Source organism: Psammomys obesus, unplaced genomic scaffold, assembly GCF_907164565.1.
Source record: "Psammomys obesus unplaced genomic scaffold, mPsaObe1.curated_primary_1811, whole genome shotgun sequence".
Taxonomy (NCBI): domain Eukaryota; kingdom Metazoa; phylum Chordata; class Mammalia; order Rodentia; family Muridae; genus Psammomys; species Psammomys obesus.
The window spans coordinates 18,682,140-18,708,237 of NW_026596117.1; the positions used below are offsets into that span (position 1 = coordinate 18,682,140).

The window sequence follows — 26,098 nt, forward strand, 5'->3', positions numbered from 1 at the left end:
AGATAGATAGATAGATAGATAGATAGATAGATAGATAGATAGATAGACAGACAAATAGATAGGTAAAATAAATTGCAGGAGGTTGTGTGTGTGTGTGTGTGTGTGTGTGTGAGAGAGAGAGAGAGAGAGAGAGAGAGAGAGAGAGAGAGTCTTTGCAGAGTTTAGGATCAGATTCTATGCTGTTACCATGTAGTCCGATGTTATGAGCTTTTCCTTCTCCTCCTCAAGAAAAATACAAGAATAAGAATAAGACTGTAAATAGGAAAGTAGAGACTTGCTGTAGGTACACGAGGGAGATGTGGCTGCGGCGGAAAGGCATGCAGTTGTCTCTGAGAAGGAGAGAGGAGTTGAAGTGAAGGACGGAGTTGCATACAGTCCATGCAATACGACTCACAAAGTATGAATTGCGAATAGAGTTTTTACTGCCTCTTTCCATCCTTTGGTACCAGTATAATCATAGCAAGAGTGCATAATGCCTGTGTATGTGTGTGTGGTTGTATTTGTGTGTGTGTGTGTGTGTGCATGCATGTGTCCGTGTGTGTCTCTATGCAGGATGTAAAAGAGTTCAGTAATGAGACAGGGTAATGCAGGGATGAAGAAAGCTGAATAAGCCCTGCAGCCAAAAATGTCCTCTATGAAGATCATGGTACCTACAAGTTGTGTTAGAATACAAGTCTCTATCTCTGCTAGTTCCCTCCCCACCCCCAGATCATGAATAAAATTTAAGCAGTCATACATACTGCAAAGGCATCACACAAAGAACAGCATAAACAGGAGATACACCCAAGGTACAAGCAATCCTAAGAACTCAAAACCCTTGAGCCCCCTTCACTCTCAAGAATTTGTAAGAATCCTTGGGCTGAGGATGAAATCTTTTGTCTCGCATCAGCCATAGCCTACCTGGCATCTGGCATCTAGATTGTTCTTCCATTATGTCATTTGTTTCTATGTTCTCTTGACTCAAAGTATTTTATGACAACTTAAAGAGGTCTAACATAAGCAAATCAATAAAATAAACTGTGTTTCCTAGCTGGGAAAGCTAAATATGCTAATTCTCCCACCACTTTATTACTTTAAGTCACCTCTCAAAAAACATCTGTGAAGTACAAAATTCTAACCATTATCTATCACCAAGAATCAAAATGTTGAAAGACAAATTTTCTGTTCAAACTTACATTTTCAAAGACTCTTTTTTTTTTTTCCTGAAGCAAGACCCTCTGCATTAGGGAGAAATTAGAACCCAGGAAACATCAGGAACATAGATGTTTCTGACTCAGGAAAAGCCTAACCAGAGGAAAGTCCTGAAGGCTTTACACCTAGATCCATGAGAAATCTTCCTCCTTTCTTTCTTTTCCCGTGTGTGTGTGTGTGTGTGTGTGTGTGTGTGTGTGTGTGTTTTGTGCATACTTGCATGTGTAGAGCACAAGTCTGTGTACATAAATGTGGAAGCCTGAGGGTGATATCAGGAATCTTCTTCTGTTTTCTTCCTCCATCTTATTGAAGCAAAGTCTCTCAGTCAAACCCAGAGCTAAGCAGTGTGGTTAATCTTGCTACTGGCTTGCTCTGTCTCAGCCTTCTAAGGCTGGAACTACAAGCAGGTTGCCATGACAACCCAGCATGTATGTGCTGTTCTAGTTTCATTCTGTTGCTCTGACAAATGTGATTCTTATCTTGCAGGTCCATCAGTGAAGGAACTCGGGGCAAGAGTTCAATCATGAGCTAGAAGGCAGACCTGCTTGCTATTCCATTTAACATCATTATCTCTGACCAGGAATTTCACAACAAAAGAGCTAAACCGGAAGCCAAAGTAGACGCATCTCACTAGCTGGCACCAGGGTCCTGTCACGTTCGTCTCCTTTTTTTTTAAATACGGTTCGGGATTATTTGTCTAGGGATCGGCGTTGCACACGTGCATTGGACCCTGCTACACCAGTTAGCAATCAAGGCACTCCTCACTGGGTGCCAACCAGTCAAACTGAGCTGGGCAATTCCTCGCCTTTCAGATGGCTCTAGGCTGCATCAAGCTGACAGCTGATCACTAACTAGAACACATCCTAACTAACCACTGAGCAATCTTGCCAACCCCCTTGTTTTTCTTTGCAAAATCTTGTCCATTTTGATGACTTTGTATCAAACCATTGAATTTTTTTAACTTATCATTCTCAGTATGTCTGTAATACGGTCTTTAAAGAAACATCATTTCCATATCTGCCTTTTCCTGTTACACTCCACTCAGTTACATGTCCATAGAGCACACTGTTATATAAATAAAAATGAAGAGATTAACAGAGTAGAATTTCCAAGACAAGTTTATTTTTATGTTAATAACAAAATTTCTTGGGCAGGCCGTGTTTGCTAGTTTGTTGTTGATATTGTTTGGGTTTTTTACAAAGGACACCCAGGGGAAAGAAGCATAGTTAAATTCTGAGGCTAGGATTATAGACTGTGGCTAAGAAAATCTTATTCTCAGTTTTGTTCCTTTACTTTCCATCCAGAGACTGCTCAGTAAATTCCCTGACCCTTCAAAACAGACGTTAAGCCTTCCCTCCTTATAAGATCTCGAGAACAAACCAAAGTAAAATTCTATCTAAATTTACCTTGGAAACCAATGAGATTATTAGGACGTGGATAAAAAATTCAGTAATCCTTCAGTATTCAGCAAGAGTGTGTGTGTGTGACCCCAATGCAGCTTCTGTAGAAGTCTTCTCCTAGAATAAATGATGGCTTCCTACCCATAAAACTAGAGCCCCCTTCTGTTAACCTTTCTCAGACTGTGCACCCGATTACCTCCCAAGAATGTGGGTCATGCATCTGAGAGCAAATTGCATACAAATGTCTGGGTGGAGAGACTAAAAACATGGGTGGGAGCCAATAGGCCCATCTTTCTGTGGGGGAATGTCAAACTCATGGTGACGAACGCTTGTGAGCAGGCACAGCTCATCTCTTGAAGATAGTGGCTGCTTTGCTCAGAGAACAATGCTCTACAAGGTACCCCTCACGACCCTCTTTTTGCAAAACTAGAGTGTAATAACACTTTCCTCATAAAAGTCGAGAGAGACCCAGTAAGATCCTGCATGAAAAGTATTCAGCGGGGTCCTTGCTATGGCACAGTCAGGAAATGGGAGCTTTAAATAAGGGCTAACCTCTTCTACTTTAAATGTGAGTTTGGAATAATGAGGAAAAGGCTCCGTGGGTAAGGTGCTGCGTCATAAGACCTGAGATCAGATCCCCAGCACCACATAAAGAAAATGGGCATGGGTCTGCCTCTCTTAGAATCTCTTCAACCTGACTTTTCATTAATAAATGTACTGTCACAACCCACCAACACACACACACACATACACACACACAGAGAGAGAGAGAGAGAGAGAGAGAGAGAGAGACCTAGTGATATGCATTTTATCCCCAGTGCTAGCTGAGTGGAGGGAAGCAGATCTCTAGAACTCACTGGCTACCCAAGCCAACCAATTGCTGAGGCTAGGCTAAGTTAGAGACCCTGTCTCAAAAGCTAAGGGACAGATGATAGAAGATGCACTTCCAACCTCCATATGGTCATCTTGCTCCTTCTAGGAACTACTGAAGCCTGAAGGGCAGCGAGATCTTTAGGTCAAGGCTCAGAATCAGAATGTGCAGAAACTCAAAACCAAATGAATGTGAATTCAAAATCTGTAGAATCGGCTCCATGTTTCTACTGTTCTCTCTTCCTGTTGAATTTATTTGGAATTTGAATGTTAGCCAGGACACAACCTGTGAAAGCAAATATGATTTTGACTCAATGAAATCAGAAATTTGCCAATCTATTTCGTAAATAAAAGAAACCTCACCAAGTATTTGAAATTTCTCATAGACAGCAAAGAAAAATAAATACAATTCAAGCCTATTACAAGACATTATCCACCCAAAAGGCGTAGATGGATATGGGTGATCATTTCCTTTTATTAAAGAATGCTTTTACACGCAGATCACTTAAAGTTTGAAAAGGTTGTCAAAGTGTACTAGCTACACAATAAGAGACTGAGCTAATGTGGATGGAAAGAAAGAGAAGTAAACACCATTCAGGAAGATATAATGTACTTATGCTTTAAGAGATGGTAGCCATGCAGCCACTCCTGGTGAGATCTGATAGACTAAGATCAGAAGGAAGGAGGGGGGACCGCCCCTATCAGTGGACTTGGGGAGGGGCATGGGTGAAGAAGCGGGAAAGAAGATGGGATTAGGAGGGGAGGATTATGGGGGAATACAAAGTGAATCAAGTGTAACTAATAAAAGTTAAAAAAAGAGAGAGAGATTGTGGCCAAAGGTGTTCTTATTATGGTGAGGCAGAGACACACGTCTGTATATTGTGAATACACTGTAACCAACTGGCATTCTGTTAATGCACTGACTTGAAATTTGTGGCATTTACTGATGATTATACTTTTATACAAGCAGTATATTATTTTGGCAACTTCTGTAATTGCAATTTTGAACATATATCACAAAGCCGTCTTTATAACGTCATAATTAAGGATGCTAGCTAGCGCTCTATAATAAATCTACACACACCACATTTCTGAGTTTGCTATATAAATTCACAAGGAAGTGACTACTGAGCTATGATTTGGAGACAAAAATAAATAAATAAAACTTGATCTCAAATAAACATCCATAGGCTGACTAGAATTGCACAGTGTGTCTTCAAAATGCACAGAACATTTACACATCAAGATTTCTTCCCATACATTAAAACCACAAGTTAGAAAATCTAGGATGATTTATTCTCCAAGCAACTTCAGGTCAAAGTTAAAGATGACTTATTAGGCTCATAAAACCACACTGGATGTTGAAATTTATGGCTTTGCTTTGTTCCCTGTCATTTTGTAACCAAAGCTATTTCTACCCTGCCATAATGTATACTTTTAATCAGACAGGATTAGCCACAGCAGAAAAAAAGACACAAGTCACAAGGACTGAGGGCTATAACTCTGTTTGAGATGTGTTTCGGCGGTGCTACATCTAAAACAGGATTTATTCACCGAATTAAATTTCCACTTCACTTCCTTAGTAATTTTTCTTCTAAGGAAGTCATTCTGACCCCTAAATTTTGTCTTTAAAAGCATAATTTAAAATGTGTGATTTGCCTGACCTGCATGCTTCTATTGTGACAAACAACAGGCTTACCAAAAAAGGGGCTCCTGATTTATTAAAGAGCTATCTTTGAGAAAGTAGCATGATGAAGAAATCTAAAGGTTTGCGGTGTTTTATGTTTGAAGTGTTTGCTTAAGCCTGGGGAATATCATTTGAGGCATCACTTCCGAGTTCCATAGTTTGGTCTGAAGCACCGCGGAGTCCTCAGAGTCCATAGAACCTTGTCATGATCCGGCTGAAGAATTTTTGCTATTACAGTTCTATGAACAACTCTTGTAATTCTTCAAACACGATATTCCGTTTAACTGACGAACTTATCCAGGGCTTTGACATGCTCCTCCTTTCCTTAGATGGGAAAGATCGTCACACTTTTGGCATGTATTGCCTGATCTACTAATTCGTTTTATTAATGCGGAGACTAGCATTCTTATACTATGAATTCTCTTTCAGGCTCCAGTGCACTCTCAGTTTAACAAGACTCGCACCACTTACGGCTTTTCCTCAAAGCTACCAACTCAGCTGTTTGCCCCAGTGCATGGCTTTCGAAGTCTTTTCTGAGCAGCTGTGGGAATATAGCGCCTCCTGCTGGTGACTGGTAAGTAGTGCAACTCTCTATTCCCAGCAAAGTCTAAAACAGGAAAATTTACACAGCACACTGCTTCCTCCCTCTCTAGACAAAAGAGGTAGCCTCTCAAGAAGCCCTTTAAGTGGATCGTCTCCACGTTTGAAAACGCATATGCAAAGGTGTGTTTAAAGTTATTACAAAAGTATCTTGTGTAACTTGTCCAAGGCAGAAACATGAATTGCATTGCTAAACGGTTTTCCTGTAAGTGTGCTCTCATCGGTTTTGCGTTGTTGGGAGAACACAATCCCGTAGCAGCAATATTTCACATCCAGCGTTAGCTATGAGGCAAACAGCCCTACTGGAAATATTAGTGTCTAACAACAAGGAATTGTTGTTACTATTTTTGTTTTAGACAAAGAAAATTGATGCTGGGGAGTAGCGATAGACTAAAATACTTGAATATTTCTATGTATACGGCACAGGTGTCCAAAAAGTTCCTAAGATGAGGAAGATGATGAGTGAAAGACGGAGAAATCAGTTTGACAGAACAAATGCAGGAGACGCTTTTACACAAAAACACAAAAACAAAATAGATAGAATTGAAAAGATGTGGGCTTGACATGCATATGCATGCAGACGAACATAAAAGAAACACATACTTTGCAAAGGACTATGAAAATTCTATGAAAGTTCTATGAAAACTACTTTACCGTGTTTAGACTACAACAAAAACATCAATAAATCCCGAACAATAAGCACCCCATGGGTCATATTGTCTGATCCATAATGCAATAAAGTTATAATTAATTACCACGAAATAAAACCATTCACTTTCTTGTAAATTAATACTCTGGAACACTTTTATATTAAAGAGGAAAAACAAATCAAAATTTCTAATGACCCTAATTACAATGAAAATTAAGATGTGACAGTTCAAGTCCATTTGCATCATGAAAGGAGATAGGTTCACATAAATGAGTTTTCATTTCTTAGGAAAAATGAACTAATAATTCAAGAAATTGCACAGTGAACATCAGAAGTATCCTAGCAAGACAAGAGGCAGGAAATTATAAAGGCTGGAATAGAGTCAATTAATTACAAAGCCAAAAATTACCTTAGAACTAGTCTGAACTGGGCTTCCTTGGAAGCTTTTGACGTTTTCAAGCAATTATTTTCTTCAGTTATTAACTCAAAGCTTTGTACAAACTGAAATCATTTAGGAATCATTAATACAATATAAAGAAGTATACTATTCTACAGCTGGTGTTAGTTTCTTTCAGGAAGTATCCTATACATGAAAGAAAAAATAGTTTAAGTGCTTACATGTGGATGATGGTGCTTTTAGAGACCTGGGGTTTGGAGGAGCGCTCTAAAACAGCATTTCTCAACTTGCGGGTTGCGACCCCTCGAGGGTCTCCTATCAGATTCGTAACAGTAGTGAAATTACAGTTATGAAGTAGCCATGAAATTTTTGGCCGCCACGACCTGAGGGACATGAGGGTCGCAGCATTAGGAAGGTTGAGAACCAATGTTCTAAGAGAATAGAGAAGGCCTCTTATTTGTTAACAGGAGGAGAGAATGTGGGAAGATAAAAAGAGAGCTCAGCAAGATGGCAGCTGGTAAAGCTCTTGCTGCCAGGCCCAAGATCTGAGTTTGCTCCATGGTGGCACCCCAGTGGTGGAAAGAAAGAAACAACTCTAACAAACTGACCCGGGTATACCAGCATTGTCATGCATTCCCCACACAAAACCATTCTCTCTTCCTACAAACCAATCTCTCTACCTACATCTCCACTGTGGTAATGATACTCTGAGAGATGGAAACCGGTGTAAGGTCATGGGGGCTTCGTGAGGGCGTTGATGCTGCCTCGAGGGAGTGGATCTGGTCTCTCAGACACAGATTTGTTCCCCAAGAATTGTGTCATTATATAAAAGAGAGCCTACCCTCAGGGTTAGGGCTAATCTTGGCATGTTACCCTTCCAATTGAGCAGGCAGTGTGCTTTTAAATTTCTAGAACTGTGAGCTAAAGGCTTTAAGGCTTCTTTTGTTCATGAGGGCCACAGCTTCAAGCGTGTCATACAAACAGAATGGGACAAACTCTATGTGAAGACAGGGGCATGTGTGTGCGTGTGTGTTGTGCAAGCATGCATGTGAGTGCATAAGCCTGTGTGCATGCAGAGGTCTGAGGAGGACATTAGGTGCCCTACCCTATGACTTTCTGCCTTGTTCCTTGGAGACAGCGTCTTTCACTGAACCGGGAGCTGGGCTGGCAGCCAGCGAGTCCTGTGATCCTCCTGCCTCTGCTGCTAGCACTGTGTTCAACTCCACAGTGTTATGGAGCATATGAGTACATGGAAACTCAGGTCTTCTGCTTAAACCCTCTTACTCATCCAGCCATCTCTCCAGCCACCAAAGACAGGGCTTGTAAGGAGATAACTGAGCTAAATTAGTTCAGAAATTGAAAGTTAACCCAGTAACATTAGTGTGCTTCTAAGAGGAATGAATGCATGTGAAACACCTCTAGAAGGCAGAAATGATGACATCTTAATCTTGGAATTTGATTCTCCAGATTTATTGTTGAAGCTGCCCGTCTGTGGCATTCTGTTCTGATGTCTCTAGATTACTGACACAAGAATCGTATGGCAGGAAGGTGAAACTGCTAAAGCAGAGACGAGCAACAGTACAATCTTAATTATTCTAGAATGCCCAGGCAAATATTTTTTTTAAAGTACATGCCTTTTAAAAAGTGAGGGGAACAAGGACTATTTCTTTTTTTTTTTTCTTATCAGTTACATTTTATTAACTCTATATCCCAGCCATGTCCCGATCCCTCATTCCCTCCCAGTCCCTCCCTCCCTCCCTCATCTTCACCGTGCCCCTTGCCAAGTCCACTAATAGGGGGGACCTCCTCCCCATTCATCCGATCCTGTTTTATCAGGTATCTTCAGGACTGGCTGCAAAGCCCTCCTCCGTGGCCTAACAGGACTGCTCCTCCCTTGGGGGGTGGGGAGGCCAAAGAGCCAGTCATTGAGTTCCTGTTAGAAACAGTCCTTGTTCCCCTCACTATGGGAAACCAATTGGTTACTGAGCTACCACAGGCTACATCTGAGCAGAGGTTCTAGGTTACATTCATACATGGTCCTTGGTTGCATGTCAGTCTCAGAAAAGACCCTGTACCCAGATATATTTGGTCCTTGTGGAGCTCCTACCCTTTCCTCATCAGACTAACTCCCTTTCTTTCTTATGATTCCCTGTACTCTGCCAAAGGTTTGGTCATGAGTCTTTGCTTTGAAAACACTGCTAGTTAGAGTCTTTCAAATGCGCTCAGTAGACTCCTGTCATATGTTCAATGCGCATCCCATCTGTCTTTCAAAACGAGGATTGATAATCTTACCCCATGTCCGCTCTCTTGATTATCTTTTTTAGGTGTATAGATTTCATTATGTTTATCATATCTTATAGGTCTATATAAGTGAGTATATACCATGTTTGTCTTTCTCCTTCTGGTATATTTCACTCAGGATGATCTTTTCTAGATCCCACCATTTGCCTGCAAATTTCATGATTTCCTCCTTTTTGATTGCTGAGTAGTATTCCATTGTGTAAAAATACCACAATTTCTGTACCCATTCCTCCGTTGATGGACATCTGGGTTGTTTCCAGGTTCTGGCTATTACAAATAATGCTGCTATAAACATGGTTGAGCAAATATCCCTTTTGTGTACTTGAGCAAACTTTGGGTATATACCTAGCAGTGGTATAGTTGGGTCTTGAGGAAGCACTATTCCTAATTGTCTTAGAAAGCGCCAGATAGATTTCCAGAGTGGTTGTATCAGTTTACATTCCCACCAGCAGTGGAGGAACAAGGATTATTTCTAACAGGAACTCAATGACTGGCTCTTTGACCTCCCCACCCCCCAAGGGAGGAGCAGTCCTGTTAGGCCACAGAGGAGGGCTTTGCAGCCAGTCCTGAAGATACCTGATAAAACAGGATTGGATGAATGGGGAGGAGGTCCTCCCTAATCAGTGGACTTGGAAAGGGGCACAGTGGAGATGAGGGAGGGAGGGTGGGATTGGGAGGGAATGAGGGAGCGGGATACAGCTGGGATACAGAGTTAATAAAATGTAACTGATAAGAAAAAATAAAATTAAAAAAATTATAAAACCATTTGAAAATGTTAAAGTCTCAGATCCTTTCTAAGGCTGCTTACAGTGGCTGGGAAGTAAAGGGTCCCGGTATCATTTTCTAAAAGAGTCTGGATCTACTGCAAATAAACAAGGCCTACCAGCTTCATGTAACAGAGGTAGCTCATGGCTGACCCCTTTGTAAACATAAAGCAAAGGGTAATGGAATCACACACATGAGACCACATCTGTAGAAAAATTCACTCTATCTGCAAAGTGATGGGCTGTGAAGGAATGACTGGGTTTCTACTCTCTGTGTTAGCTGCCTAACTCGTGGCTCCGATGACGTGCTTGACAAAAGAAACTCAAGGGAAGGAAGATCTCTTTCAGCTCCCTGTTTCAGACAGTTTCAGCCCATCACAAAAAGAATGGATGATAGCAGGGGTGGGGTGGCCACCACAGATAGAAACCATGCTGCTGTTCACACGACAGCAACACAGACCAGAACCAAAGGAGAGGACTAGCAGCCATGCCAGGCGGGAATACTCAAAGCCCTGCCCCAGCTGGCCTACTTCTGCCATGTAAACCCCATTGCACACCAAGCCCTCAAAACCTGACCCTCCAGATTCCAGCCTAGCGTGTCCAGAAGCCTTCCCTTACAACGCTCACATCCACCACTCCCTCCTCTCATGGTAACTTGATCATATTCTGATAAATATCAAGTTGCATATTGACATCACATGGATCTTTTCCAGTCTTTGGTGCAGATTTCTGGTAAATGAAAACAACACACCTTATGTGACTTCTAAGTTCTCCAAAGGTCCCGTTCAGTATAATAGGTTCTCGTGTTCATATTAACTGGCAACTTCACAAAATGTCAGGTCATTCAGCGATGGAAGGAAGTGCAGATACAACGGCTGTTTTCTTTGACGGAAAATGTAACTGAACATTTTACTCTATGTTTATATTAAGCTGATAATTTTAATAGAACAAGCTGTAGTATTTCTTTTGACACTGAAAGATTATAGTGGAAAACTGCTCTTTAACCTGAGTCTTGTCCCTGGCATGTCTGAACATGGCAATCTTCCTGACAGACTTTATTTTCATTTTTATTGTACCCTTTGTCTAAGAAATACCTAGGATCTTGGGTTGTTCCATATCAGTGCCTGTGAGTGAGAAAAGGGAATTGATTTATTTCTCATTTTGACTTGTAAAACTCGTGGAATATAGGTCTTGTCCTATTTCCCCCAGTGACAGCTCAACCGACAACAAAGGCCAGGTTCTCAGCGAATATTTTGCTGCTAAGAGAACCCAACTTCCCCTGAGTTTCCAGGTTCCGGCCCCACCCGCTCTCTGGAATCACTCAAGGGAAAATCTGAAGACTGAAGTTCAAGCCTAGCTCTTTCCAAGCTCCAGGCCACAGCACACTCCAATGAATGTAAACTATCCCTGGGTCCCCATGAGAGGGTAGAAAGGGACTCTGAAGCTTTTAGCCTTTGATTTCACAGCCCCTGTGGAAGGTTAGATACAACAGAAAGTGATTGTAACCATCTGTTCTGTGTCAGGACAATCTAACAAAATGGGGGTTTTTTTTTGTTTGTTTATTATTTTCTTTTACTTAAATACTGATGTTTTGTATAGATATATGTTGTTTAGGAAGTCCATAAAAAAAAAAATCTCTGAGTTGCTAGATGTTCTCCATCATAGGTTTCATCATCTAGATGTTTCCCAGCACCAAGTGTAAGAGTTAGAGAGAACCAAGGATCTTTACTAATCAAGCACAGCAATAATTATTATCTCCTGAACACTCAGGTGAGGAAAAGTAGGACCAGGAACGCATAATCACCCACTCATTACAGTCTTATGCATGTTACAAAGCACAGCCCAAACGCTACCTCCTTCTAGGCATCTTCCTTAATGTTCCTAGTTAAAATATGTATCCCACTCACGGAGGCAGAGGTGGGGAAATCACTGGGAGTCCAGAATAGCCAAGGCTACACAGAGAATCCCTGTTGCTAAATAAATAAACGAAGAAAAGAAAGAGAAAGGCAGAAAGAGAAAAGACAATGTCTCCCTCCTCTAGCCCAAGAGAAAGGCAGAAAGAGAAAAAACAATGTCTCCCTCCTCTAGCCCATGATTTAGCCCATTTATACCACAGACAGCAAAGTACCAAGTGGGGCAGTGTGTGTGTTCATCACCCCACACCACACGCTCTTTATTTTGTAGCCTGGATGGAGGAACTGTGCGTTTAAGTCTTTGGACTATCTAGAACATTTCACAGTGCAGTGTACACCAAGAGTGCTCACTATTTGCCAAGCAGCCAGGCAGTTTGTTCACTCCAGGTTTTCAAAATGATTAATTTTAAGGTGCAGGGCAGACTATGCAAAAAGATGGAGATGCCACTCCACACGGAGCGCTAGCAGGTGCCAGAGAGACCCAGATGACATAAGATTGCCAGAAAGAGGTTCAGACATTCGGTTTAGAGTTTCTTCAAGTTACTCCACTGAACCTTTTTTGTTTCTTTTTTTAAGTCTTTCAAGGGAAAACATATGTGGCATACAATAAAGGGTATAGAATGGAAGCCGTGGTTTGCATTCGGAGGCGAGTTTGAAATCTGTTTCGCTTCCATCATGGCCCCCAAAGGAAAGGAGACAGAAGCTATTAGGGCACTACAGAGATTAATTTGAAAAAGCAAACCTCCTCATCCAGCCTCCTTAATGCCTCAGATGGGCAAGATGAATCAGGGAGCAGAGCTGAAAGTCAAAACAAAGGAATGCACTTACCGGCCCCTGGGGAGTGGGGGGCATGAATACCAGCCCCTGCTGGCTTCCTACAGGTCACATCTAAAGAGGAAGCTCTCAAAGGAGCCCACGGACCACTTCTGACTAAACGGCACGCTCCATTTTACTCATTACACTTGTTCTTTAAATTTGATAAGATAAAACATATGGCCAGATCTTGAGCTTAACTTTTGTTGCTGTTTTGTTTTTGGGAGAGAGGGGTATTTTGAGTTGAGCTCAATCAAACTGGCAGACCAAAACAGAACAAAAGCACAACACACAGAAGGAAGCCTGCAACTGGACTCAGAGGATGTAGTTTGCTAAATCCCTGAGTAAGGTATTTGCTCAACTGTAATCACGCATAGTATCCCAGTACCAAACAATCTGTTTACACAAAATGAGTCCTAAGGGCCAGAAACTCTCAGAGACAAAGCACACACTTTCCTTAATTTCCCAGTCAGAAGACAAATGGATGGTATAAAAGTTTGACCCAGAATGAAGTCCCGGGTTATAAAGCGTTTACTATTTTTAAAGGTTTTGAACAGTTAAAAGTTGTTATTCCTACTCTGCCTTTTTTTCTTGAAAAGAAATCTGGATTTGAAATTTAATTGTAATTTGTATATTTAGAACACGTTTTTTTTCATTTAGATCTAAAGAAAGATGTATTACACATGATTTTTCTAATTGTTTTCTCATGTATTTCATGCTTGTTATGTTGTGAGAGAGCCCTCTGGTGGCTGAGAAGACACCAAATCTTGACCCATTAGAGCCAAAACTGTGTTTCTTACCAATAACACTTTTCTTCATTGAGATACTGACTTCAAGTTTGATTGGAAATGGATGCCTAGAAATTTTCCCTATTAATTTCCATTCACATTACTTATATTCGTGAATTTGATTTGTTTTGTAGGGTTGAAAGAAAGTATCTCGCACACTTTAGATATGATTTAAAATCTAAGCTTACGCTCAATCCCCATTCAGAAAAGCTAAAAGGATGGACATCAGAAGAAGGGTAAAACGGGGAACAGGACAGGAGCATGCCGCAGAGGGCCTCTGAAAGGCTCTACCCTGCAGGGTATCAAAGCAGATGCTGAGACTTATGGACAACCTTTGGGCTGAGTGCAGGGGATCTTATGAAAGAAGTGGGAAACAGTAAATCCTGGAGAGAACAGGAGCTCCACAAGGAGAGCAACAGAACCAAAAATTCTGGGCACAGAGGTCTTTTCTGAGACTGATACTCCAACCAAGAACTATGCATGGAGATAACCTAGAACCTCTGCACAGATGTAGCCCATGGCAGCTCAGTGTCCAAGTGGGTTTCCTAGTAAGGGGAACAGGGACTGTCCCAGACATGAACTAATTGGCCTGCTCTTTGATCACCTCTGCCTGAGGGGAGAGCAGCCTTACCAGGCCACAGAGGAAGACAATGCAACCACTCCTGATGAGACCTGATAGACAAGGATCAGAAGGAAGGAGAGGAAAACCTCCCCTATTAGTGGACTTGGGGAGGGGCATGTGTGAGAAAGGGAAGGAGGATGGGACTGGGAGGGGAGGAGGGAGAGGTTTATGGGGGGATACAAAGTGAATAAAGTGTAATTAATAAAAATTAAAATTAAAAAATTAAAAAATCGAAGCTTACACGTATAATGCACGCGTACTTTTCTTCTCCAGCAAGACTGAAAATAGGAACCAATATCTAAATTAAGAAGCACATGATTTGCTTCCTCGGGGACTCTATCCTATGGCGTGACGTATGTCCTCATTAATTTGCAGCCCAGTTCTAAACAGGCACAGCTGCATTGGATTTTTGCTGTGGACAAACGCAGTGCACCAACGTAAACCTGAGGCTTTCACACATTCTGTAGAGTATTAAGTAATGGACCACCAGGCACTTCACAAGTATCCAGCCATGCAGTGAACTACAGCAGTTAAGAGGAACAAAATCCTGGGCTACTGGGACAAGGTGTTTTGATGTGCAAAATGACAGAGTCAGAAAATATACTAAAGATACACTGCGTGGGTGAAGCTGTTTCCTTTCTTGTAATTTAGAATACTACATCTTCCTTCCTCAAAAAAACCTTTCAACTGGCATTAAGTTTCGGGAGCAAATACCTGAATTGTACATTAACAGGTTTCAAAGCGCTAACTGACCTAACTTTTTAAAACATTACGTTGACTGCAGCAGCTCGTGTGATAAATCACAGCAAGAATTTAGGCACTGGGCTGCAGAGACGGCTCAATTAGCTTTGCCACATGTGCGGTGGTTTTAATAAGAATGACCCCCAAAGGCTCATATATTTGAAAACGCAGTCACCATGGAGTGGAACTGTTTAATAGGATTAGAAAGATTAGGAGGTATGCCCTTGTTGGAGAAAGTGTGTCACTGGGGGTGGGGGAGGGGTGTCTTTTAGGCTCAAAAGCCAGTGCCTGACCAAATCTCACTCTCTCTGCCTGCAAATCAAGATGCAGTTCTCAGCTTTACGCCATCACCATGTCTGCTATTTCTGCTGCCTTGCTCTCGGCTTACAGCCTCTGAAACTGTAAGCAAGCCCCTTATTAAATGTTTTCTCTTACAGGGGTTGTCAGGTCGTGGTGTCTCTTCACAGCAAGGGAACAGTGACTAAGACAGCATGCAAGCAAGACAACTTGAGTTTGAGCCTCAGATCCCATGTCACAGTGGAGTGTACATAAGAAGGCCAGCACAGGGAAGCAGTGGCAAATATCTGGCCGGAGCTCACTCTCCAGCCAGCCCGAGTTTCCAGACAGTGAGACACCACACGTGAAAAAGAAAGAGAGAAAAGTTGGCAGCATTCCTGAAGCAGGGACAACAGTGGTTGACCTCAGTCCTCCGCCTGTGGATGCAAGCATGTGCATTTGCACGCCAATAAGTACACAGAGACACACACTAAAATCAGAGAGGAAGTGAAATTTGCATTTCTTCCTTTTGCATTCCTCCTTCGAGAATGAGACTAGAGGGAAAGGAGGATGAGCAGGTAAAAGTGTGAGGCTGAAAATGAAGATTTGGCTAAAGTTACAGCAGGATGCTACTGGTAGCATTATAGAACTGAAAAAAAAAAAGTTGTAAGTTAATGATGTGTCACTGTCAAAATGTGAGAATTTCATTTACACCCACAAACCTGGGTTTCCAGTACCAAACACAAACACATTTATGGGCATGTGAGAGTTCAGACATTTTCAACAGCTTTGCTCAATCAGGTTGAATCAGTCCTTCAACCTGAAAACGCAGGGCAACAGTGAGCACATTTGGGTCAAGCAAAAGCCTAGGATTAAATAGAGCAAAGTTCTAATTTCTTGCAGGCATGACCACAAATGTTCACACATTTCTTGTATGCTCAGAGACATAGTGTATTATAGGTCCAGACAGCCCTACTGTAAGGAGGTACAGTCCATTTCTGTCATCCACCTGGACTTGATTACAAGTCCTATTTAAATCAGTGGACTGAAGTCACAGGTGACATGCAGAGGGCTCAGAGCTGCCTGCGCCCTGGGGCTGGCCTCCTTTCTCTGCTGGCAGGCCCTTTGCCATGTTTGACATGCAAGAGCGGGATACAGGAGAGACTGTAAAGGACGTATGAGAATTTTCCACAAAAGCTAAGAACAGAAATGCCATATGACCCAGCTAGACCACTCCTGGCTATGCACTCAAGGGATTCTGTATCCTACCACAGAGAAGCTAGCACATTCAGATTTGTTACTGCTCTATTCCCACGAGCAAGGCAATGGACTCACCCGAGATAATCCATCAATAGGTAACTGGATAATGGAATAGTCTTACACGTATTTATTGGAATTCAACCAAAAATAAATAAAATAAAACTGGGAAATGAAATTTTCCAGAAAATGGAAGGAACTGGAATCATTTGAAGAACAGTAACCGAGGCTCAAGAAGAGAAATGCCATATCTTCTCACTCATGTGAGTCCTAGCCTCAAACTGTTAAATGAGTGTGTTCCGGTAGGAATAAACTTGAGTGAAAGACCAAGATAACAGAAATTGGCCATTATGAGTGGAAAGAAAAGATAAATGAATGGATATAGGTCAAGGAAGACAATTGGGAAAACTTGTATGGAGAATAGAGGGGATGAAATAGTACAGGGGGAGAGGGAAGGTGAGAGGAGAGGAACCCAGGGGAGGCAGCAGGAGAATCAAACAAAATTAAAATATGTATGAAAAGACCATGTGGAAAACTATCATTCTGCAAGCTAATTAAACTATCAAACTATCGCCACTGAACCCATCCATGGTCACTCAGTTCTAGCCAAGCCAAGAACAGACCACAGAGAGTAGCCAAAAACCCCCAATACTGCCACCTACAGAACTGATGGTATGCTGTGAATTTCGGGGGCAGGGGGGTATTTACCTAATAAAATCTAATTGCCCCAACTACAAGCTAACATCCAAATCTTAAAGATAAAATTCTGAGACCTTTATAAGGGTGTTGTTGTAGCCATCATTGTTTTGCTGTTTTCACTATCTGATCTAAAGACTAATGGTAGAACTACACTGGACTACTTGTAGAAGGAAAGTTAAAAGTACAAAATACTGCCACCAGTATTTCAAACTGATGCACTCACTCACTCACACAAACACACCTTATTTAAGAAGTCTTAATCACTGCCCAATAAATAAATAAATGAATATATGGGTGTCTGTGTGTGTGTGTGTGTGTGTATATATATATATATATATATATATATATGAAATGCTTATTTAGAGGTAAACTAATAAAATGTATCAAAAAACAAAAGAGGAAAGAGATTTACCTTAGGAACTAGCTCTTGTGAAATTTACAGGAATTTTAACTGGTCCCAAACTCACTATCATTAGTTATAAATTGTAGACATTTAAAGTATCAAGGACCATGGATAGAGAGGACCTAAAACCCCTGCTCGGATGTAGCCCATACACTCAGTATCCAAGTGGGTTCCCTAGTAAAGGGAGCAGGGGCTTTCTCTGGCATGAGATCAGTAGCAGGCTCTCTGATCACCTCCACCTGGGGGGTGCAAGCTTACCAGGCTACAGAGGAAGACAATGCAGAGAGTCCTGATAGGATAGGCTAGGGTCAGAGGGAAAGGGAGGAGGACCTCCCCTATCAGCGGACTTGGGGAGGGGCATAGGAGGAGAAGAGAAAGGGAGGGTAGGACTGGGAGGGGATGAGGGAGGGGACTACAGCTGGGATACAAAATAAATAAATTGAAATAAATAATAAATTAAAATTTTAAAAAATACAGTAAATCTTGACTCCACTAGAAAAATGAGGTCATACCCAAAAAGACAGTCACCTGGAAAATTTAATAACATCAAGATGCCGTTAAAGACTGCAGTGTGGTCTGATATGCAGGAGTATGAGAACTGTACTCTCAGAGTCCAAGGGACTATGCATGAAGAAAACAGACCAACATTATTATAAAAATTGCTTTAATCTGTGCACCTAAAGAAGCTAAGCAAGAAGGAGGACCCTGAGTAAGATGATCAATCCTCACTCAGAAAGACAAACAGGATGGACATTGGAAGAAGGAGAAAATAGGAAACAGGACAGGAGCCTACCACAGAGGGCTTTTGAAAGACTCTACTCAGCGGTGTATCAAAGCAGATGCTGAGACTCATAACCAAACTTTGGGCAGAGTGCTGGGAAAGGGGAGAGAGTAGGACCTGGAGAGAGCAGGAGCTCCACAAGGAGAGCAACAGAACCAAAAATTCTGGGCACAGGGGTCTTTTCTGAGACTGATACTCCAACCAAGGACCATTCATGAAGATAACCTAGAACCCCTGCTCAGATGTAGCCCATGGCAGCTCAGTATCCAAGTGGGTACCCTAGTAAGGGGAACAGGGGCTATCTGTGACATGAACGCAGTGGCTGGCTCTTTGACCATCCCATCCCTGAGGAAGGAGCAGCCTTGCCAGGCCACAGAGGAGGACAATGCAACCAGTCCTGATGAGACCTGATAACCTAGAGTCAGGTAGAAGGGGAGGTCAGTGGACTTGGAGAGGGGCATGGGAGGAGATGAGGAATGGAGGGTGGGATCGGGAAGGAACGAAGGAGGGCTACAGCTGGGATACAAAGTGAATAAAATGTAACTAATATTAAAAAATAAACAACAAAAAATGTCCCTTTATATATGAGGATAAAGGGACATTTTTTATTTCACTGTTTCAAAAAGAACTCGAACCAGTGGTTAGAGAGAGTTAGGCCCAAGTTTGTTTTCAACATGTGTAGTAATTTATAATATTAAAAGAGTGTAACAGCTGGGCCTAATGATGCAATTCTGTGATCTAAACACTCTGGAGGCATGAACAGGAGGATCATTGGATCATTCAAGACAAGCCTGGGCTATAAAGCAAGACAACTTAGCAAGATTCTATCTCAGAAATTTAAGGGGCTGGTGAGATGGCTAGGGGGTTAAAAGCACTGGTTCATCTTCCAGAGGTCTGAGTCCAATTCTCAGCAACCACATGGTAGCTCACAACTGTCTATAAAAGGATCTGATGCCCTCTTCTGGCATGCAGGTGTACATAAATACAGAGCACTTATACATTAAATAAATAAATAAATAATTTTAAAAAATTAAAGCAGAGTACTTGGGAATACACTTTAGTAGAAGAATATTATTTAACATGCACCAAAACCTTCATTCAGTCCCCAGAACCTAAATAGATAAATAAATAAGTTAACTATATGAATGTGTATATATATATATATATATATATATATATGAATGTGTGTGTGTGTATGTGTGTGTGTGTGTGTGTGTGTGTGTGTATGATTCCCATATCCTGATTCCTCTCACTCACTAACTTCAAGCTACCTTAAAGGGTTTCCTATGACAGTTTAAAATACTGCAGATGTTAGAGAAGTCACCAGCTTCCTAGGGCAGCAGCCATATTTTCCTCCTTGGAAAATAATGTCTCATAATCTGCCAAAACCCAGCAGAGGGCATCCTTCCATTTCAGATCCATGAATAGTGCAGAAGAAACCCATCATAGTGTAACGTATTCCACTGACGCCTCTGCATCTTGATTCAAACAACGTTTGCCTGGGTTTGGAGGAGAACCGTTAATCAATTTATTCTGAACCTGACTCCCTCCAGGTGTAGAGCAGCAGCTCGAAATTACAGAAGCAGCAGAGTTCGCCCTGCGGCCTTTGTCTCCTAGATGCAGAGCATGCACGTAAAGAGATCAGAGGGAAGACATGACTGAGAAAGAGCCAGGGTCCTGACCTCATTTGTAGCAATTGCCTTCTGTCCCTCCAACTGAAAGACAAATGATGAGACCGGTATACTGGCCTGGTACATTGCCTCAGAAACAGTATTGGGGTTAAAACTCATGGCCTTTGTGTGTACTAGGCAAGCACTCTACCAACTGAGCTACCTTCCCAACCACAGCCTATAATCCTTATAAGTTACATTCTCCCAGTGCCAAAAAATATCATATCCTTTGTTTATGGAGGAAGTCAGGGAATGAAGAAAGGAACATGAGGAAGCTGCTTAACCAAGTCATGTAGCCTGCCAATGTAAATTCACTGGGGCATCTAGTTCATGCCAAGCCCTGTTCTAAGTGCTAACTACATGACAAAGTCTCTGTACTCAAGGAGGTCTTGCACACAGCAAGAGTTTGGGATGTCAGACAGAGATAACCTAGACTCCCATCCAGTCCCCTTGGCCACCTATGTTACTTAGATCTAAAGCTTTTACTACTTTAGGAAAGGGGAAATTCTTAGTATTTCTTGAAAACCTGCTTGATTGTTCTTCCCGTCAGGTTCTTACAATCAGCCTATGAGGTCAGCCTTATTGTCATTCCAATGTAATATGAAGTGAATCAGAGTAGGAATTTAAAATAAGACTGCCTGAGTCCAGCATTTCTTCTTATTCAGGAGCCAAGGGAGGGCTGAGAGCTGAGTATCCTAAGGATCAGATATATGACAAACAGAAGGCTAGGAAGATACCATAATCACTGTCCTTATTTTTAGCACTACTGTCACAACCACTATTAGAGTTTGCTGGAACCTACGAATATATGCTGAAACACATAGGTAGAGGATCAATACTTCAAGTCAGAATTTCTCTATTTCAAAATGTTGTGATTTTTCAGTTCTGATTAAAATAAAATTGTATGTCACCATAGCTTTATAATCACGGATTCTTGGCAGTTATCTTTCCCTTAGATAACAGACTGCCTCTAATAACTGTGGCTGCAATCATAAGCTCCCTGAAACAAAGCAGAAATCTCTCCTGATATGGATGTTTCTCAATCCCTCAAAGTAAAAAAAAATAAAATAAAATAAGATCAGATACTGAGCATGACAAAGATATAAGTAACCTTCTAAGGTTTGACAGTCTTTGATCTCTGATAAGGGATCATTTTGGTTGGCTGCACCATTCAGTGATTGACATCCCCTTAGGATTTTTGTTCTCATCCTGGGGTGCCTTACCCAAGTGCATTTATAAATCAAAGGGAGTTAACGACACTATCAGTGTTCTTTAAAGAACAATAAGATGGCATGCTTGTTGCTCTTGTGGAAGTCGGTTTATTCTGCTTATCTGTATGTGTGTCTCGCTGGCATATTACAAAACTCAAAAAATGATATTAAACAATAATCAGATAAAATTCTGGCTCTAGACTTCATTTCAGGAATAAGATCTTTGTTTCATTGGGCAAGAAACTGAATATTTGATTATGGAGAATTAAAATTTACAAAGTTTCTCTTATACATATTCCATTTTTTTACTTATACTAAAAATGCAGTTTCAACTTGGGTCAGTTTTTAGAATGCAAAGTTAACTGAGCATTTCAAGAATGTGTTACTATTCAACAAAGCAGTTTTACACTGACTTCATCTCACTGCATTTCTGCAAGCATGAGCCATACAGAAGCACATTGGTTGGACCACAAGCAGAGCAACAGAACAAGATAATTTGAACACAGGGAACTTCCCAGAGACTCATACTCCAACCAAGGACTATTCGTGGAGATAACCTAGAACCCCTGCACAGATGTAGCCCATAGCAGTTCAGTGTCCAAGTGGGTTACATAGTAATGGAAAGAGGGACTGCCTCTGACATAATCTGATTGGCCTGCTCTTTGATCACCTCCCCCTGAGGGGGGAGCAGCCTTACCAGGCCTCGGTAGAGGACAATGCAGCCACTTTTGATGAGAACTGATAGACTAAGATCAGAAAGGAGAGGAGAACCTCCCCTATCAGTGGACTTGGGGAGTGGCATGCATACAGAAAGGGGAGGGAGGGTGGGATCAGGAGGGGAGAAGGGAGGGGCTTATGGGGGGATACAAAATGAATAAAGTGTAATTAATAAAAAATTTTTAAAAAAATAAAAAATAAAAAAATAAAAAATAAAAAAAGAAATAAAAATCCAAGCCCTCTGGTCTGAGCTCCCTCGAATAACAAATGTCCGGGTGGTCATATCACAAGTCATCTTTTTGTACAGTTTGGAGGTGGGACATATGGCAAAGCCAGTTTTCTTCTGTAGCATACTTACCCCAAGATAATGGCCGTCAATGAACACAACAGGGAGGGAAGGAGCTTCGGAGACCCGCCTGCACCGCTCATCCAGCTCTTTCCCATAGTCACCGTTCAGAGCTATGTTCTTCTCTTCAAATTTTACCCGATGGTTTTGGAAGATCTTTCTAACCAGTTCACATCTCTCAAAGGTTGTCCTCACCACACGAAGGCAGGTTGTATAAATCACCACACGGTCAAATTCCAGGTCAGCTGAAGGTTGCTGAAAAGAAAGCAGTGAACTGTAAATATATTTGCTTTACTTCCTTACATTTTACTCTGTGTGCACAGTTTGAATGAACAACTTTGGGTAAGTGTCTTGTACTTTAAAGACACTCCCAAAAGTTGAATGAGCACTTTGTAGATTCAGAGCCATAGATTAAGACTGAGATGTGCTCTTTAGTACAACAAACGAAAACAGAGATTCCCTGCCATATGCAGAATCTAGATTTATTATAGATGTATGTTATTTATTATATATAAAGGGCAGAAGAAATGACAGAAGACGGAGATGGATGATGTAATATATGCGACATAAAAGCATAAAGGCCTGATTTTGTGGTGAAAGAGACAGAGGACAGCGTGTGACCAGGACGAATAAGAACAAAGCATAATAGAGCTAGTGAGATGGCTCAGCAGGCACGAGCCACCAAACCTGATGAGCTGAGTCCCGTCTCAGAGACCCACATGTTGAAAAGAGAGAACCAATTCCAACAAGTTATCATGACCTGCACAGAAGCACTATATATTCAGATGTTTTTTTTAAACTGGGTGAGTGACTGGGCACAGTGATGTACCCGTGTAATCCCAGAACTCTGGGAGGCAGAAGCAGGAGGATCCCTGTGCATCTGAGGACAGGCTGGTCTATAAGATGAGTCCAGGACAGCCAAGGCTACACAGAGAAATCCTGTCTTGAAAAAAAAAGGATATGTGTGAGAGAAAGATAATAAGAGAGAGAAGTCATGTGTATATGTGCAAATGAAAGATCATAATAAAATAGATTACTTTGTATGGTGATTTTAAAAAAATAAATAATCCATACTTATCACCCTGCACAAAACTAAAGTCCAAGTGGATCAAAGACCTCAACATAAAATCAGATACACTAATCCTGTTAGAAGAAAAACTGGGGAAGAGCCTTACTTGACCTCGTTGGCACAGGAGACAACTTCCTGAACAGAACACCAACAGCACAGGCTCTAAGATCAACAATCAGTAAATGGGACCTCATGAAAATGAAAAGCTTCTTTAAAGCAAAGAACACTGTCATCAGAACAAACCAATAGCTTATAGATTGGGAAAGGATCTTCACAATCCCTATATCTGAAAGAGGGCTAATATCCAGAATATATATAGATCTAAAGAAGTTAAACACCAACAAACCAAGTTATACAACTAAAAATTGGGGAAAACAGAGAATTCCCAATAGAAGAATATAAAATGGCAGAGAAACACTTAAAGAAATGCTCAACATCCTTAGTCATCAGGGAGATGCAAATCAAAACAACCCTGAGATTTCACCTTAAAGCCATCAGCTCAAACCCCAAGTGACAACACATGTTGGACAGGATATGGAGAAAGGTAAACCCTCCTCCATTGCTGGTGGGAATGTAAACTTGTACAACCACTCTGGAAATCAATCTGGCGCTTTCTCAGAAAATTAGGAATAGTGCTACCTCAAGATCCATCTATACCACTCCTAGGCGTATATACAAAAGATGTTCAAGTATACAGCAAGGACATTTGTTCAACCATGTTCGAGGAAGCTCTATTCATAATAGCCAGAATCTGGAAACAACCTAGATGTCCCTCAACAGAGGAATGTCCCACAATATAGAAATTGTGGTACATTTACACAATGGAATACTACTCAGCAATTAAAAACAAGGAAATCATGAAATTTGCAGGCAAATGGTGGGAACTAGAAAAATATCACCCTGAATGAGGTATTCCAGAAACAGAAAGATACACGTTATATACTCACTCATAAGTGGTTATTAAAAATATGATATAGGGTAAACATACTAAAATCTATATTCCTAAAGAAGCTAAACAATAAGGAAGCTAAAAAACAAGCAAGACCCTAGGAAAGATGCTCAATCTTCATTCACAAGGGCAAATGTGGTAGACATTGGAAGCAGGAAAAGACAAGGAACAAGACAAAAGCTTACCACAGAGGACCTCTGAAAGACTCTCCTCATCAAGGTATCAAAGCAGAGGCTGAGACTTACAAAGTTTGGGCAGAATGCAAGGAATTTTATGAAAGAATGGGGAGATAGAAAGACGTGGAGGGGACAGGAGCTCCCAAATGAAACAAATAGAGTCAAAACAAACTGAACCTGGAGGCCTTGAAGAGAATGATACCCCAGCCAAGGACCATGCATGAAAAGGCCCTAAAACCCCGGCTCAGATATAGCCAATAGAGTCAGTCTCCAAGTGGGTTCCCTAGTAATGGGAACAGGAACTGTCTCTGACATGAACTCAGTGGCAGGCTCTTTGATCACCTCCTCCTGGGGGGCGGGGGGGTGCAGCCTTGCCAGGCCACAGAAGAAGACAATGCAGCCAGTCCTGATGAGATCTGATAGCCTAGGATTGGATAGAAGAGGAGGAGGACCTCTCCTTCAGTGGACTAGGGGAGAGGCATAGAGGGAGGGTGGGATTGGAAAGAGATGAGGGAGGGGGCCAGAGTCAGGATACAAACTGAATAAATTGTAATAAATGATAATAATAATAATGATGATGATGATGACAATGATAAAACACAAAAATACATAAAAAAATATGAACAGCAAGTATAACAAGCTTTGTCTAATTGTAACATTGAGCTGTGATGGCTAACCTTGTGTCGATGGCTTAAGAGAACTGTAAAGCAAAATTGGCCTTCAAATGTTAAAGGCTGATAAGGGTTGATTTCTGTAATTTCCTGGTCTTGTACAACTTTAACAAAATTGTTGTTTATGCAAGGTAATAAGTCAAGAGGTCAACTGCTATTTCTGCTTCTGTAAACAAAAGCTTGTTTTGCAGGACAGGACCTTCTGCTTGCAGAAGAACAAATTGTAACTTTGCTCTTATTAACTACTCCTTCTGTATGATTCACTGCACTCTGCCCAAAGTTTGGTTATGAGTCTCAGCATCTGCTTTGATACACTGCTAGATAGAGTCTTTCAGAGGCCCTCTATGGTAGGCTCCTGTCCTGTTACGTGTTTTCTTCTACTTCCAATGCCCATCCCATTTGTCTTTCTAAAATGAGGATTGATCATCTTACCCCAGGTCCTCCTTCTTGTTTAGCTTCTTTAATTTATCTGGGCACAGGGGTCTTCTCTGAGACTGATTCTCCAACCAAGGACCATGCATGAATATAACCAAAAACCCCTGCTCGGACGTAGCCCATGGCAGCTCAGTATCCAAGTGGGTTCCCTAGTAAGGGGAGCAGGGGCTGTCTCTGAGATGAACTTAATGGCTGGCTCTTTGACCTCCCCACCCCAAGGGAGGAGCAGCTTTGATAGGGCACAGAAGAGGACATTGCCAGTCCTGATGAGACCTGATAAGCTAGGGTCAGATGGAAGGGGAAGAGGACCTCCCCTATCAGTGCACTTAGAGAGGCTCAGGGAGGAAATGAGGGAGGGAGGGTAGAATTGGGAGTGAATGGGGGAAGGGCTACAGCTGGGATAAAAAGTAAATAAACTGTAATTAATATAAAAATTAAAAATTTAATTAAAAATGTAACTTTGCATTCTTTGTCATTATAAATCCCTCATTGATGTGGCTGGACTCTACATTTGGGAATCCTGACTTCCAGGTGTAGAACTGGCACCAGTATGTGAATGAAAGCCTCTTCATCAAAATTTTTAAAAAATCGTAACATAGTAAAAGCTAAATTCAAAACACTGAGACATATTCCAATTATTGTTTAACAAGAAATAACAATATAAGTTAAGTGATTCATTTTAATAGCATGTCAAATAAGCTT

At 41.4% G+C, this 26,098-nt stretch overlaps 1 protein-coding gene across 1 annotated transcript in view; it reads right to left on the reverse strand.

Annotated features, from left to right (window-relative positions):
* Grxcr1 (glutaredoxin and cysteine rich domain containing 1) overlaps nucleotides 1–26,098 on the reverse strand; it is a 105,728-nt gene that overhangs the window by 29,200 nt on the left and 50,430 nt on the right. Inside the window, exon 2 of the mRNA XM_055629452.1 lies at nucleotides 22,109–22,351. Coding sequence (XP_055485427.1) covers nucleotides 22,109–22,351 — 243 coding nt within the window. The remainder of the gene's footprint in view (nucleotides 1–22,108; nucleotides 22,352–26,098) is intronic.